This window comes from Leuresthes tenuis, unplaced genomic scaffold, assembly GCF_036924035.1.
Source record: "Leuresthes tenuis unplaced genomic scaffold, fLeuTen1.0.hap1 SCAF_21, whole genome shotgun sequence".
NCBI classification, from domain to species: domain Eukaryota; kingdom Metazoa; phylum Chordata; class Actinopteri; order Atheriniformes; family Atherinopsidae; genus Leuresthes; species Leuresthes tenuis.
The window spans coordinates 9133060-9150919 of record NW_027325375.1 but is presented as its reverse complement, the minus strand read 5'-3'; the positions used below and the strand labels follow the sequence as shown (position 1 = coordinate 9150919).

General features: G+C 39.4%; 1 protein-coding gene across 3 annotated transcripts in view; it reads left to right on the top strand.

The window, feature by feature from the left end:
• The first annotated feature begins 879 nt into the window (after positions 1 to 879).
• LOC140279187 (glutamate receptor 4) overlaps positions 880 to 17860 on the top strand; it is a 131958-nt gene continuing 114977 nt past the window's right edge. Inside the window, exons 1-2 of one of the 3 annotated variants that reach the window (XR_011909318.1) lie at positions 880 to 1411; positions 7924 to 8082. Coding sequence is in view for 2 of the 3 variants with exons in the window: in XM_072374263.1 (XP_072230364.1) it covers positions 1321 to 1411; positions 7924 to 8082 (250 nt within the window). In the remaining variant the exon portion in view is untranslated. The remainder of the gene's footprint in view (positions 1412 to 7923; positions 8083 to 17860) is intronic. The other 2 variants (XM_072374263.1, XM_072374262.1) reach the window with 2 other exon arrangements.

The window sequence follows — 17860 nt, the reverse complement described above, 5'->3', positions numbered from 1 at the left end:
TAAATTTGAATCAAATAGTTACCTTTTATGATCTGATGCCCCCCCCCCTTTTTTTTTTGAGCAGCATTTATTTTGAAGATTTTTCAACATGCTGGACTGCTAAAGCTCTGCAGAACAGCACTGCTCACATTCTCCAAACGATTTCCAGCTCAGCTCTGTCTCCAACAGTGCTCACACATAATTACTCATTTTCAAATGGTTCCACACCTGGGGCGACTGCAAACTTCAATATCAGCAAAACTTCAACTGAGCACAGCTTCAGTGTCCCCTGCACTGCCTACTCTACTCTTTACCCCAAAGAAACAAAAGCTGCTCGTCCTGATTGTCTGATATCACTGATTTTGTTTTAAGCTTAGAGGTTCTCCAGACTCCCAGACATTCTTTCTTACTAATAAGTCTCTGTAGAGAAAGAGAAGCAATGGCACTTGAGTTATGAGTTATGTGTGATTTCATGACAAAGTTTGACTTTATTGCTGCACATTTTTGGCAGCCAGGATTGGTGTTTCCTTGTACTTAGTATTCATTTTTATATAACTTTTGAAGCCTTTGTCAACTTTAAAAACGTGTTTTTCCTTTATGATGGACATAATAATGAACCTATATAACTCAATGTGCAGATTTTCTAATGCAAGAGGCAGCAGATTGTAGAAAACAAAGCCCATAGATGTAGCTTGCTCGTTATAATCCTTTTAATTAGGGTAATTTGCGCATTTTAAATTGTACCTTCAAGGCTGTAACCAGAATGACTTAAGCATGAGGAAGACAGATGTGTGGACCTTTAGTAGCACAGTCATTTGAGCCAATGCTGTCTGACTCAGGTCCGTCCAACATACGCTCACTGTGCATCTCTGTACAGGCGGTTGTGGAAGTTTTGGTATTTAAAGCGCAGCGAAGACTTTCGGTGCTGCTCAGCGGGCTGACCGATGCCCCTCCTGTCTGCCCCACTCGGGTAAATGGCGCATGTGTGTTTTTGCTTTGATGAGAGTTGAGCCGCATCCAGACGCGCTGGCCGCCGCTGGCTGATGCCCGCCCCCCTCACCACCACTACCACCTCTCCTCTTCCTCCCCTCCCTCATCTTGGTGGTGTTGTGCGCAAAATCTCCAGCGCTGGACGGACGGACGCAGTTTGACGGTACAAACGAGCGGCACTGCGGGGGGATATCAGAGAAAAAAGCCACCCAAAGCAGACATGGATGTTTAACTGGCATTTGATTTTTTTTTCTCTCTCTTTATTTTTGAAAAACCTTGTGATGTGGCTTTCGCCCGGGGGTGTTAATTAAACCTGCTCGATGTCTCTCATCAGTTTATAACCGAAACAAAATGAGGATTTCTTCTCGCGATTGGATTCTGTTGATGTTCTCGGGCTTTTGGGGAATGACAATGGGTGCTTTCCCGAGCAGCGTGCAGATCGGTAAGTAAGAAGCTTTATGTGAAATGTAACCGGAGAATAAATCATGTGAATCAATCTGTAGACGTCCTGCCTGCCTGTCATGACATTTAACACCTAAGGACTCCTCAAAGTGGGACTAGCTCATCTCTTTCAGTCTTTTTGAAATTCTTCTTTAAAACATGTCATGCAGTCAGGGTTGTGTCCTCTGTTGATGCTGTGCATGTCAACACACGCACCTAATGCGCTTTGTATCTGCGGGCTATGGTGTGTATCCCGGTGCACTCCGCCACTGCAGCAGTTCAGAGCAGCAAAGTGTGTGTGTGTGTATTCCCCATGCAAGCTGGCTGTGCATTGACTGCTGTTAACACTCTGGCAGACCCCGGGTCCTGGCGCTGCAATACACCGCCACCACAGCCCCACAGGCACCTATTCCCCCGAGTTCCCTCTTTTTTTCCCTCAACATGTTTTCATTTAACAACTTTGCTGGGTTTGTCATGAGTAAATAAAGGTGACTTATTTATGGTTTTCATTTCACAAACGAGCAGATTGGCTTGGCTGATTTAAAGAGAGGGAATGAAAAGAAGGGCAAACTGTGACCTCCAGTTGTTGATCACCACTGCCACCCCCCATCTCCATTCAAACACACTCACACAGAAATGTATCAATTATCTGAAATGAGTCATGTTTTATGTTAGCCAGAGAACCTCATTTCTGAGAATAAACATTTGCTTACTCTTACTTTTTGTAGGTCTAACCTCCACTGAACCAGTGCTAGCAGAGTTGAGGCACATCAGAGCCAGTGAGGCTGATGAAAAATGACAAGCTGTTCAAATGATTCTCCTTGTCCTTTTATATCAGTGTGATACTCAAATCCCCAGGCTGTCCCGGGAGGTCAGAAGTCAGGGTCTTTTACAGAATATCACCTCTGGAACTGAAGGCACTTGCACAGGGTGGAGGTTTAAACCTGTGGACCTGCTTTGCCTTTATGTTAAGCATTTGAGAAATAAGTTGTCGCCGTTTTAAGCAAAGCAGAGTCCCCAAAAATTTGTTTTAAATCATAACCACTCCTTATTATGATTTCCTTAACAAAACTGTTGTCAGTTATGAGAAATGCTGTTCATGCAATCCCTGTGTCATCACACTTCCTACCTCAGGCCCATCTGACCTCTGGAAGTGTAAGAATAACACTGTATACCAGTGTTTTCTCCCTCTCCAGACTTGATTTAACGTTCAAAATTTTTGAGCAGTTACCACAGAGCTCCATCAGCCCTCTGAGGGCAAACATCTCCCTTATCAACACTTCTCAGTTTCAAATAATTGTCACTGATGAATTAATGCCTATTAACTCTGTGAAATTTGCTGGGGACACAGAAATAAATACACGTAAACACACAGCAGATATTCTTCAATGCTTCCAAATGACAGGTTGGACCTATTTCCTACATTTCCTTCATTTCATGAACCCTCTTAATTCTTTGAAGGACAATAAAAGGTCTGCAGCTTTTCCCAACAGGCATTCCATAGAGACAGGGATCTTTGATGGGAAATTATCTAATGCATCTATCACAGCACAGATAGGCTATAGTACTTCTAATTTCAAACATGGCCACAAATTCCAAATCTTAATACAACCTAGATCCTAATTAACAACAAATGATCCTCAGAGGTTTGTGATAGTTATCGGGCTCTTCTTGAGTAATCTTGAAACTCTTGATGATCCCAACGTCACATGGGCCTGTGTGTGGATATAAACATCCATCTAAAGTGTGACTCTGGAAAAGTCCCTGAGATTAAACTGATTCAGTAGATTCTTGAACTGTCTCTCATTAAAATTCCTCTCACACCTGGTGCCAAAACATTTGATCAGTGTCTCCTATTTTGGACATAGATTAATATGTCGACAGGCATATTTGAATGCATTGTAATCAGGTTAAATACATCAGGACATGGTCTGGATCACTACCTACAGGTCTCAGTCCTCAAACTGACTCTTTAAAGTGCTTTTGCCTCTGTGGAGCACACCACATGATGCTGAGACTGCTGTGGTCTTGGTGTGCTACTGCTTCTTTTTCGTGTCGGTGTCGGTGCTACTTCGAGCTATCCAGATGCATGCAATTTGCTGCCACTTGGTGGCAGCGTTAAGGAGTATTAGGAGCAACTGCAAATGTAGAACATTGTTGTTTGTATTTGTTCTTCTGGTTTATCTGTGCTGCGGTATAGTCAGAGGTCACTGAGGTCATCATTTTTTGCATTTCTTCCTCTGACCTCTACTGAAGTAATTTCAGCTTTTTACCCAATCGATATTTGACGTACACATAGCATCCTCACCAGGGAGCAACCCTCTGTTGGCATGTTGTAGGACTGCATGCAAACATGACTCAGTAGCCTCTGCGTCAGTTTAATTTCTATGATCCTTCATGGTCTACGCTAACTGTGAGCCATGCAAATGGACAGCATTTATGCCTGATCTCAATGTGAAAGGGGCTTCAGTGTTATCCTGTACAGCTTTTAAGATGACCACATCTTAAAGTAAGAGTCTCGAAAGGTCAGCTATATCTGATTCTTAAAACCGATGCCAGTGGATAGTGTGAGTAATGTGGGTAGCCAAGCTAGTATGAGTGCAACTTTTCACAACTGTCCTGTGCAGGTATACTAACTTTTATGAGCAAGGCTTAAAATAGTGAACAACAGATTTGAACAGAATCTTTTTTCAACACTGTCTTTTGTTCAGTACTGATGTTTTCCTGTAAATTATGGTCCAGTTTAAAGTAAAATAAGTTTGTGAACTGCCATTGTGAAGTCACAAGTTCAGCATTCGGCTGTCAATTTACCATTCTATATTCCAACACTTGCCTAAAGTCATGAGCTGTAGAAAGTTACTGAAAGATGGAGTTTGTAAATACAAGTAGGCGAAAATGAGCTTCCTCCAAACGTTAACTGGTTCCCCCTTAGGAATAGGGTGAGGCGCTCAGTCATTAGGGAGTAAAGTAAAGTCACTGTAAAGTCAAGGACCTATCAAGGACCCAGTTAAGGTGGTTTTGGGATCTGATGAGGATACCCTCTGGACACTTACCATGGGAGGTGTTTTGGACATGTCCTATCAGGAGGAGGCCTTGGGGCAGACTCAGGGCTTACTGGTAAGATTATATTTGTCAGGTGGCCTGGTATCCCTTGGGGGGTCGTGGGCTGACATGGTCATAAGCAGTAGAATATGGATGGATGGATAGTTCAGAGATGTGATATCTCCTCCTTCTTATAAGGACACTTATTTAGCGGACATACCTGTAGGTTGAATTTATTGGTATGAACAAGTGTAATGTGTCATAACAGGATCAGCATGCCAAACTAGCATACTTTAAGTTTCAAAGCATGAATCTACAAACCAATTGGGGATGCAGTGGCTGTGTCCATTTTTAAATTGAGTCTGTTATTGTATGGCCACAATCTTCAATTCAAACTTTCAAGCTCACCCTATGTTGCTTGCAACAAACTGAGCCCCCATGTTTTTAATAACAAAGTAGTTCTTCGATTGGATCATAACGTAAGCAGAATTCAACTCTTGTGATTTCCAGTGAGTAGGAGTTCTACATACAAGTAGATCCAAAGACCTGTGATTAGATGCCATCCGTCAAATATACCAGGTGGTAATGGGATCACAAACAAGCCTTGTTTTTTGATGAGCCATTTGGCATTTGTGGAACTGGAGCTCCTAAAGCATGCACTGTAGTTTTGTAAATAATTGATTTTGTGAAATATCCTAACAAAATTTAAAAAAAAAAAGGTCAAATAAGTGGGATTTGAGCAGCATTTGAGTTCATCTTGTGCAATCAGCACCAAGGACCATCCTTAAAAAGGATGCAAATGTGTAAAGGAGTTTCCTTCTTAACGGTGGTGAAGATGGAAAAGATTTTCACACTTATTTTTGTTGAAAAAAAAAAAGAGCAATAAACACCACCTGTGAAAATCAGATGAAGGCAGAATGGGATTTGCATGAACAGGCTGAAGAGAAGAATAAGTCATTCTGAAGTGTACCTTTTAAAGAGATCAGCCACAAAAAGACGGCATTTACACTGTCTCATCCCAAGAAATTATGACCTTAATTCAGATTTAGACATGTGAAACAAACGGCTTCTAACACCTTCTAACCACAGCGTCTGCTAAATGCATAAACATTAATGCATAAACATTTGTGCAACCATGAATGGCTTGGTTGAGATCTTTGAATATGAAGAAGATTATAATATAAAAAGGAAAACAATGACTAGCAAAGAGTTATCTCTAATGCCAAACTGATTTATGACACTGGAGCTCATCTTGCAGAAAAACATAATACAAAGCTGTGTAGATCCAGCAGGATATTGGGTGAATAGTATCACCCTTTCTTCCTGCTTTCATATGAGATAAAGATGGTTTTACATGTTAAGCAGACTGTGTCCTTCTAATAACAATAGAGTGAGGCCTAAAGACCCCAGGACAGCTCAACTTTAGCATTCAGACAGAATTTTCAGCCATTGGAAGATTTTTTACACCCTGTTACATTTTACTTATTGCCCACATCCTGACAATGCTGCTCCTGTTAGGTGTCACCAGCGAATAATTTGTTTCCTTTTTGACTAAAGCAATCAATCTGTGAAAACTTTTATTAAACCTTTAAATACATTTATATTAAATAATTTAACCAACCAATTGCTTTATATGATCCATGTAAAAACCCTAAAAGTAGGCACATCCAACAAGCTAACAGCATGAGTCAAGGGATTGTTTTGCTGGTCATCAACTATGGTTCACACTAAAGGATCAAGCATACTGATTGGATAGTTATGAGACATGATAGATACTTTCATAATATTCAGAGAATGTTTCATGCTTTATTTCTGGACTTTCTTCTCGAGTCAGGTCATCATTTTAACTTAAATATCTTCATAGACTGACACAATATTTGTTTCACATTTAAGGTCCCCAGAAAAATAATGTCACTGAATTGCAAGCCAGAAGTCTTAATTATCAAATGAAATATACTGATACCTAAGCTGAAAGATTGGCACAATGTTTGTTGCAAGGTAGAATCACCAGGAGATGAATACTTTTGACTTTGACATTCAAAGTACCATCTCCTTGTTGACATTTACTGGTCTGAGTGAACTAATGCAGTAACATATCTCTTCTTGTGCTTTATGAATGCATACATACAAGCTTTCCCATTAGCCTTATCTGTGGTATTTAGAGATAATAAACAGATTTTGGCATGCTATCATCGTGGGCTGATAAGTTGACCCTTGTAAACATTATATTCACTTAAAATCAGCAGTGTTAGTGCTTCAGATAGCAAGACAGCATATGCTGATGCCTTTAGACTGATGCCTACATTGCAGAGCTTGGACGAGTAGCTAGCAGGGCTGCTGATAGTTTATCTCTGTAGTCTCACAACATTTTTCATTGAATTAAACATTGTCAGATGTAATCGCATATAAATATTATATTCATTGAAGACAGGCAGTGTTAGCTCTGGCATTAATAATATTGCTAGGATCTGCATTAGCTTGCTGAAGATTACATTTGACTGTTGCCCACTTAACACAGCTTGGAAGAGTAGTAAGCATTGCTACAGATTCTTCATGACTCTCACAGCATTTTCTATTTGGGTAAAAATTCTCACATGATTTAAACTCTGCTAAGAAAGTTCTATCATACTGGCAAACACTAATATGGACTGATTTTAAACAGAATGACTCACAAACATTTTGGTTTTGGACTACTTGCTGTCTGAATAAGCCGACTGAGCCCAATCATGATCCTTAAGGTGGCTCCAAATGGCTCTCAGCACAGCAAGAGAAGTTTAATATTCATTTAATACTCCCCCATAGAAGATTTATATACAAAATGTCGATTTGACTCTTCTAGCATTCAAAAACTCCATGCAGCCTAGTGTCATGAAAGGTCTAAAGTAAATGTACGATTTGTATTGTTAAAGAATGACACCCAATTCTGTATCTAACCTCAACCAAAACTATTTACATTGTCATTCAAATGCTGTAAAATGAAATACAGAGGACATTTAGTCCTCTAATTAATAAAAATTATGCATAAAATATGCCTGAGATGGTGTGCCATTTATATACAATATCATGATATCACATGAGTCAGTGGTACTGTAACACAGGTGACACTTTTCTGCCCACATAGACAATAAACCAGGGCTCTGGGTCTGGGTAAAATAAAAATAGAATGCCCTGATATCAATTTACTAAGAGGTATGACTCAGTGTGAGCAATAACCTTTAGTTATTAACAAATTATTGTTTCATGTTGAGTCTCCTCTTATTAATTCTATAACCCTGTTTCCAAAACTGAAAACTTCCAAAAAAAAAAAAGGCAAAAAAGAAACTATAAATGACTAAACTAAACAACCAATTGGAATGACTGAATCTTGGGATTTCATTATCCACAGTACATAGTATTGTTGAAAGGCGTATACCAGGCTGTTGAGTTGTTCCTTATAAACCCTGTGATTCTGTTTCTCCATCCTGTCTTTAGGTGGTCTGTTCATCAGAAACACTGATCAGGAGTACACCGCCTTTCGATTGGCGATCTTCCTGCACAACACCAGCCCAAATGCTTCGGAAGCCCCGTTCAACCTAGTGCCTCACGTGGACAACATCGAGACGGCCAACAGCTTCGCTGTCACCAACGCCTGTAAGTCAGTCATTTTTTCCCATCAGTAGTATCAGTTGACTCTGTGCTCTCAAATTAAAGGACATTAAAGGAATTCTTTCATTTAATTTTGTACTATGATTTTAGAGATGGGATGCAGTTACACCAGGAGAGTGTAACACTTTCTAAATAGCAAACTGTAATTTTTGCCCTAAATGCATGTAATAGTAAAAATGATGTGGATGGAAACTTTGAACTGAGTAAAGATAGCTGTTACTACTGTCCTCTACTTCTTGCATTTCTAAGATAGGCAGGTCTCAGATATTAATTCATTTTATTCTTATTGCTGGGACCTGGTCAGGTGGATAGTCATGTTGTTAGGAGATAAGAATGCCTGGCATCACAGCAAAGCTTGTAAAAGAACTGGCATCTCAAAACAGGAGAAAATATCAGTGTCATGTTTTGCATCAGTCACACATGAAATTATATAAATATGTGTGGGCAAAAGGAATGTCAAGGAATGTTCTGCAAGGCAAAAAACAACATTCATGCCAGGCAGGGTTCTTAGTGGTATAAGTCAGATACTGGCCTTTTACCCAGGAGAGTGTGGATCAAGAGTTGTGGGACTCAGTTTTGCTTTTGCTTTACTCATTGCTTTACTTAGATGTTGTTTGGTGTGACGCTTGAATCTATAAAATATATTGAATTGAGTTAGAATTCACCTTTTGAGGGGTGGCGCATGTGAACAAACGTAGAGCTTAAACAATCACATTTTCTTGTTCTTTTGCTGCTGGGATTTAGCAGTTGCATGTAAATTTCACACCCAAGCCAAGAAATGGAAGATATGGTTAATTACAGTAATTTGATGTGTATCATCCAAAGTTTACACAAATGACACAGATTGAGACTTATGGCTTTCCAACAGTACAGTGCTGATGATGTGGCAGTGCAGCTATGTCTGCTGATTCACATTTGATCTGAGCAAAGCCACATGCCACAGGGAACAGAAGCTGTACACACACAAATGACAGTCCCAAACATTGCCATGCTTAGATCTCCTTACAGCAGTTGGCAGGGATTTTAGTGATGATCCCTGGGGAAACATCTTCTGGTTTTCTTTCTTTCTACTATGCTCACAGTGTCTGAGTGTGTCTGTGTGTGTTTGCAGGGGGTAAAGGTTCTCACAAAGACCATAAAATACTTCAGCCTGATGTCTTCCACTATCTATGGTGTGATCTGGTGTTTTAAAAAAATCAATGACTAAATTAAGCAGAGAATGAAGTGTGTTTATGTTTGTTTGGTAATGGAGGGTATGTAAGTGTGTCTGTGTCATCACGATAACCAGATACAGATTTTTTTCCATTCTGTGATCAAATTTGAGAAGTCTTGACGGGTTTTCTCTTACATTTTTTATTTTAGATAATCACTTGGAGCTCATATTTTCCCCTTAATTGCACCAAGGGTTCTTATAGTCTTGTTTTGGTTAAGTAGCGTCATTACAGTATGCCAAATTAATCATTAGTTGTTCCTGGTTGCAGGCTGATTTATGAACATTTATCTGCAATGACATTAGGTAAACTGATCTCCACCAAGAATAATTAACAGAATATAAAAATGTCTGCTTGTACAGATGTGAATTATGCATGACTCTAAGGAGTTGAAAGTTTGATGCGACTTCAACCTCACAGATATCTTTGCTCCAGCACTCCATTCAGAAAGAAGCTGCATTTCATTCATTGAGATCTGATCTGCACTTTTCCAAGCCTACACCAAACAGCAGACAAGAGGTTCTACCTCCATAACATTATATCTATACATCTCTGTGGGGTCATGGAAACCATGCTGACATAACCATTCAACTTCAGTGTCTTTATAACTAAAACCAATGCATATGTAAGGTTTTGCATGTTAATGACCTCTTAGATGAAATTACAGTAGGTGAAGCTTTATTGATCTATGTGGGGAAATGAAGCGTACCAGCAGTAGAAAGAGTTATGCAGGGAAAAATGGCTTAACAAAGGTTATGAGCACAAAAGCTAAATATAAGCAATGCAAACAACTATGGTGTGATACACTGTAAACACCACAGCATTAAAATCACCTACCTAATATTGAATATTATGTAAGCCAACCTCATGCAGCCAAAACAGCTCTGTGTGAGAGCTAAAGGACCTCTGGAGCTATTGGTCATGGGTCCTTTTGGTCTTGTGGGAAGAACCTCCAAGGATCTGGCTTATTGCCAATTTGAATCTGGGGAGTTTGCAGGTCTGTTCAATGCCTTGCCCTTTTTCTTGTGCACCTCACTCTGTTCCTGAAGTCTTGTCCACAGTAACACAGCTTTTTTTTCATGTGAAACTTCTTCTAAGTGTTCCAGTGTTGTAATTTGGTAATTTGGTTTGACGGCAGTAAGTGTATCATTTTGTATGCTGTTTACATGAGAATGGCAGATGCTGACAAACCAGTGCTTGGGCTGACCTCATTCAGATCTTAATCTGATCTTAACAGAACTTTTTATACACCTACAATATAGTTACTCATCCACTATATTGTGGAGCAAAGGGGTCAGGATGAATGTATCTACTCCATAATTCAACAAGTCTTCAATGTTATCTATTTAAGACAAAACCCAACTGGAATTCTAGTTGGTAGGATAAACTTGCAAACAAAGATGTTGTTGCTGCTTCACCAGCACACTGAGCATAAGAAGAACAATATCTTAAGTGAAGGTTATCACAAAAGCTTAGAGCACACTGATATTTATCTGGCGACGGGAGATCATCCGAGAGTTAAACTGTTCCGACTGTCAAGACAAGTGATTTGGAAAATAATAAGATAACTATGTAACACTTGGTCCCTGTGCAGATACATTTATCTACCACTGTGGAACTTGTGGTTGTTCTTTGTGTTTCTGTTTTGGACAGATGCATGTAAATAGTTTCACTTTTGGAGGTTGGTTGCGTTTGTGTTTTGGGTAGATCTGCAACAGTGTTTAGATCAGTGATACATGTGAAAGTATCATCCCAGCTCAGTCTCATCACAAATATTGCACATTTGTGTACTTGTTCAAAACATGATATTGTCACAATTCATAGTTGTAAGCTGCTAGAATGTAACGTATCCCAAGGCTGTTTCCGTGCCATTGACTTGAAACTTTATCTGTGAATCTCTCTCAGTAAGGAACACAGGGAGGACCACACAGTATTTTTAACATTTTTGAGCTTTTGTTTTAAACTGCAACATTTCTTCTCTGTGAATCAATGTATCTTTCATAAGAGTGGTTGATCAACCATGTTTATGCTAAGACTGAATGTATTGGTTTTAATGTTATGGCTGATTGGAGTGTAAAGCTGCATGCATGAGTGTACTATTTGCAATTACGTCCAGTTTGTTTTTTTCAAGCTTACAACAACTGTAATGATTCAGTTTCAGACTATTTAAAGTAATTTCTAACTAGAATAGTTGCCTTTCTAGTAAGAGACATTTTTAAGAGACATTTTTATGTACGTAATCCCTCTTTTCTTTGCAAGTTTATCTTCAAAACAGGACATATGCTCAGTTAACTCAGACCCCGCAATGATCCAGTGAAAAGAAAGTGGTTGACAGAGTTAATGATGCAATAAGAGGAGAGGAGCAGTTGTCCTGCTGTGGATGTATAGAGAGGAGTAAGCTGTATATTTCCGAGAGCTGGATAAACCATGCCATTTTTTACCTCAAGTTTAATGGCTGCACAGTCACAGGAAGTCAGTCTGCAGCTCATTGATTGGTCAAGCTAAATCAGAGCAGAATTACATGAACCAGTCAATGGCTCTGATAGCTCAGGGCCAGCAGGGAATCTGAGATCGAACCACATTGCTTGTTTTCACCCCCCCATTTTACATTTCCCAGTCTTTATTCTACTTCTCAGTTGCCATTTTACTCCATTATTAAGGGCCCCGATATAGTTATGAATAGGCTATGTTACAACGTTATGTACTTTTGCGAGACAGAGCTAATTTGTGAGGAGAGATTATGGCATTCAGTGGCTGCTGTCAGGATAGCTGATGGGGATAATTGGTGGGAGATGGGGACAAATGTTGGTGTATGTTCCCTTCATTGATAATCTCTCCATGGACCCAGACACATTATTTCTGTCCCTTTTTTTTACTTACAGTTTAATCTCCTCTGTAATCACAGTGGGATTATTGATGTTACTGGCATCATATTGGGATGCAAAGCTTCTACAACTACAAAATCAAAATTTTTTCTCACAACTTTCAAAACTTATTCTGTTTTGTAACAGAAATCCACTGAAAAAGCAAGGGAATTAGGAATTTGTGTATAATTACATTTTGAAAACGAGAAACAGTTTGGACATTTTTAAGTCTCTGTTTTTAACAGTGGTACTCTTTAGAGAGAAATTGTACCTCTATTTCCTCAATACATTTCTTTGTAAAACAATAATGAGGTTCAAACACATGACATTTGACTCTTTATATATTAGATAACCATTTTATGCTACAATCATTTTCAAGCTAACATTAAAGACATAATGTGTAAAATTGCCATGTGATTATACACAAATGAAACACTATTCAGGTTTTCATGAGAATGAGCATTTCTGTCAGGAGTTGAGTTGGTGGCACTGATTCCTATCAGTTACAATCCAGTCACTGCAAAGAATCAGAGTGACATGATGATGTGATTAGATTATTACAAGTGAAAACTTGGTGGAACTGTGGCATTTATGTTTGTTTTACATATAAAGTATGAATAATATGTCTACTCATCAATCAAAAACTATATTTGATCTTGTTTGTTGAGTATGAGACAATAAATAACAACAGCCTCAGCTTTTGTTACTGATATAGTCACTATTGGTTTGTGAACTACTATTTAGAAGTCTGGGGTTCTGCAGGCAATCACCATCTTGGCGATTTTGGAACCAGAAGTGACCATTTTTGGATAAAAGGGTGGAGAAGGAGTGAGATACTTACAACTTGATTGTAGAAAAATTATGTATTTATATATCTATTTGATTACTTTATTGCCATGTAGTCATTGTCACACGAAATTACTCCTACGCATTTGACCCATCCAGGTTGGCACCTGTTGAACACACACATGGTCACACACTCATGGAGACTGATGCCATACACTGCAGCGGTAGGCAGCCATTCACAGCGCCTGGGGAGCATGGGGTGCGGTGCCTTTCTCAAGGGCACCTCGGCCACGGCAAGAAGGTCAATCTTTTTGAGCAGTGAGAGTGGGAATCGAACCACCAACCTTCCAGTTATTGGATGACCCACTCTAACCACTGTGGCCATGGCCATATAGATATAGAAATGTATTACAGATTATAGATATGTACCTGGCCACCAGCTAGCTGATCAGACAGAGAGAATCTAACTGATAACGCAATGACTTGTGGGATAAACATATTGAGTGTTTAGAAGTCTTTAGAATGAGATTCTGTTAGAGACAGTGATGTTTTGCCATCACTCTCTTGCAGCAGTATTGCACTTTGGCCCTCCGTTTGCCTTGTTAAATAACAATTTTATTGTTAAATGGAATAGGAAATTATTACACATTCATACAGTTCATCTTAGTCTACACTATGCTACTAGCTACACAATACTTTCTCTATCACACACATTCACACACCAATGGACGCATCAGAGGCACTGTGGGGCTCAGCAACTTGCCAAAAGACACTTTGACATGTGATTCAGAGAAGCTGGGAAATTAACAGTCAACCTTTCAATTGGCAGGCGACTGCTCTTCTTTCTGTGCTACAGTGGCCCCAATTGTTCAATATAGATAAGCAATAACTGCTTCAGTATGATGGGGAATGGAGTCATAGAAATTCTGGACAGTAGCTAGGAGAATTTTAATCCATTCCTCCAGCAGAAATTGTTACAGCTCTTTCAGTAATGATGGCAAGAGATCAGGTTCCTTTTTTGCTGTTCCAAAACACACGAGAGATGTTCAGTTCTGTTAAGCTCTGTTGATTGTCAGGACTAATCCAGGAATTGCCGTAGTGCTCCATGAAGTATTAGTATTTACCTGTTTTAGCTGTGGGAATGTGCATTATCTTGCTAGAAGATGGCACTGTTGCTGAAGGGGCGGCTGTAGCTCAGGAGGAAGAGCAGTCGCCCATCAATCGCCCACCAATCGGAAGGTCGGTGGTTCGACTCTGGCTTCCCCAGGATACATGTCAAAGCGTCCTTGGGCAAGACACTGAACCCCACGTTGCCTCCCAGTGTATCATTGGGGGTGTGAATGATTAGAAAAAGCACGTAGTTAAGAATCTTAAGATGTGCTGTGTGAGTGGGGTGAATGTGGCATGTAGTGAAGCGCTTTGAGTGGTCAGTTAGACTAGAAAAGCACTATACAAGTACAAGTCCATTTACCATCCATTACCATTTACCACTACCATTCAGAAAATGCTGGTCACTCAAAATTGACAAATTTTGGTTGAAATGCTGCCATGCAATTACAGGACCAAAATATTTCAAAGATATAGTTGTCCAGACTATCATAGAATCACCTCCATGCTTTTGTCAATGTTCTCCATAAATTTGTCCAAAATGAAACAAAAAAACGTGAAAGATGATTTGTCAGAGAATATTGAATACTACACTAATTCATCATCCATTTCCTGTGGCTTTTGCATCGTTTTATACATATTTAAATACGGACAGAGAACAGAGAAATTTTGACAGTTCTTCCATAGCATCCAGCTGTTTTGAGCTCTTGTTGAGAACAGTTGTTAGTAGCTGTTGTTCTGTGATATCTTAAAACCCATTTTAATGCTCTGAGCTTTAAAATAGAGCTTTGCCTTCCGTCCCTAAATTAGATTACTCAGCTAGTCTTTCTTTGATTTTGGGATTTAAGCATGTTGACGACAGATCCTTTGGAAGCTTTTTCAACTCTGCAGTTTTTGTCATTGAGGCCGGGTCCATTGGCACACCAACAATTTGCTCTCTCAGGAAGTCAGAAACATCACAAAAAATAGTGATACACTGATGCAGATGCCGCATTTAATGTGAAGATTATAATTATGCTATTTAGCCAACGTCTCTGTCTCAATCACCTTGTGGCAGCTTTTCACAATCGATTATAAAAACCTGACAAGGTTTTATTCAGTGTTAAATTTCTCTGGAGAGCCAGCCTTGTTCTCTCAAACAAGCCTGATTTCCATCCACATGTTTGGTTTGTTATGTATGAACCCTGGTTGGCAGAATCCATGTCTTTAAGAATACCAGACATGCTGCATTTTAAAGGTGGATATGCTGATCCCCAGTGTTGGATGATTGTATTGCTCGTGACATTCCTTTTACTGTAGCATTTTAGAAACGACATACAGATGTGCAAACAAAGTCCTAAACTTGATTTTCATTCTGAGGGATCTGTAAAATTACAGTCTTATTCTTATTTTACTAGTGAATGACTTGTCTGTGGAAAAAGAAAAGTGGCTGTTGTGTTTGAGACTGCAGTCTGTGACAGAACTATAACTGAAATGTGAAGCTTTAAATTTCATGCCAAATGCCAAAGCAACAGACGGCTTGGTTTACTGTGAAACACTGAGCCACTCTGACCATCACTCTGACCATCATGGGTCTCTGTCAAGGTGCTGTTCCTGGTGATGCACCGAGGTTCAGTACAGTCAGGGTGGCTCTGCTAGCGTCATCAAGTCCTTGATGCCAAGTGCCTTCTAAACCATTTTTAGGGTGAGGAAATCAGACCGGAAGTCAATGAGAGTACTCAAGGATTTCTGACAACATCGAGTTATTAAGGGTTCGTCTGCTTGAAGTTGACCAGGTTTGGCACAGAGGACACAGGAGTCAGCTCAGTTCCACTTAATCCTTTCTTTTATTTGACTTGTCATGTTTTCTTGATTCAGAAGCAGGTTGATTACCTCAAAGAGAAAACAAACAGAAATTCGTTTCACTGTGAATCATAGTCATACATGCAATCACATGTTTAGTTCTCTGTCTTAGCCTTAGTCTTCGCAAATTAAACAGACTCAGATCCATATAATCAAACTCATAATATCATGCTTTAAGAGAACATAAATGGGGAAGTGTAGTGAGTTACATACGAATCGCGTCTTCGTGCTCCACTGACTCAAACCACACCCAGAGCAGACAAAAGGCCACGCAGGTGCTCACCCATGATTAATCATCCTAGTACTTCTTTCTCTCTCTCTGAAAACCAACACCAAGTGAACACTCGGGCCCTCTACTACCCTCTTCTACTCCATGCACCAAATAAACATTCCCCACATACCCACAATGAAAAATAAACAACATATAATGCATAACCCAACACTGTATACATCACCACTGAAAAGAAGCCGAAAATCAAGGCACTGTAGCCATAGTACTAAAACAGAAACTAGCTGTTTTCAATACAGCATTTTAGGTGCACATAAAAATATAAAACTGAGAATATATGACATCAACACTGCTCTGAAGGATGAATCTGTTAGCTCACATTTACTGACAAACACAGACTGCGATAATGGATGCTAGAAAGTAAGCCAACACTCGAAAATAGGACTAACTTACCCAATTTTATGTTTGTGTGTGATTGATGTTTGGATCGTCATCCTAGAAATCCTGGAAATCCATAGGTAACTGCTGAAAGCCATTGAGTGGCAGTTTTTTGTGATTTCAAATGGACACGACATGATTATTTCCAGTCATTTAATTATTCATCTTGGGGGGCTCTAGATTATCTTTGCACACTTTATAAGTCCAAATAGTTTGTAGTTAGTTCAGAAAGAGGGAGAGCTTTTTCTTTGGTGAAGCCAACTCTGACAGCTTAAGTATCCTCTGATGTGTCAAATTCCTGGAGGTTTGCCAATAGGTCAGGGTAGGGAATGGCGGTGACTCGTGAATACGCACTACTCCAGTTGCCAGTAAGGAAGCTATGACAACACATAAACAAGAAACATGCTATGTTTTCAAGCAGGACAACACATGAAATCCAGACAAGCATGGCAAACCATCACAACAAATATTACAGCAGGACGTCTCTGGTAAATATGCTCAGTATCTGCAATTGCTCAGTTGCTTGTGTGACTTTCTAAATTGTTGGGTTATTAGGGAAGCTGAAAGGGTTCAACTTGCCTTCACAACCACACACACATTTTCTGTCAGACATCTCTGAAGAAAAAACATGGTGCTGGGCTTTAAGAAGTACCAGGATATCACAACACGATAACTTCTGCTTTTAAAATGCTCCCAGTGGATAACATTCATGCTCTAATATGCACTGCCTGGAGAAATTGACCATAAAAGGAAATCCTAGACTGTGACGTGTGAGTAAAAGTTACTTTTGAATATAATTACTAAAACGTGCATATTTTTATCTTCAGATGATGATTACATAATTTTATCTCTCACAGATAAGCCAGAAAACATGAAAAAGCATGCCATGGGGCCTTAAATATTTAATCAGCATCATACATTAATCTTAAATCATATGTTGGCATGGGTAGCAAACATTTTTAAAGTCTTAAACTGTATCCTACATTGTTTATTCAGCAGAAGCTGATTCTCTCTCTGATCAAAAGTAACAGACCTCCTTGATCTCAGTTGTCAGTATAAAAGGTTACGGTTATGGCCCCTGGCAGTTTATGTGGAGAACATTTGTTTGTTATGTAGCTTGTTAATGACTAAAATTGACATCTTTTAAATTTTACTATAAAAGTTCTGAAATTGTGAGGAAGCTTGTTGCCTCTTCTGTTGTTTCTATTGACCCGTGTTTCAGCTTACTTTCTCTTTGCTGATAGATACAAAATCACAAAGGGGCTGTTCAAACTTGGCATTGATAT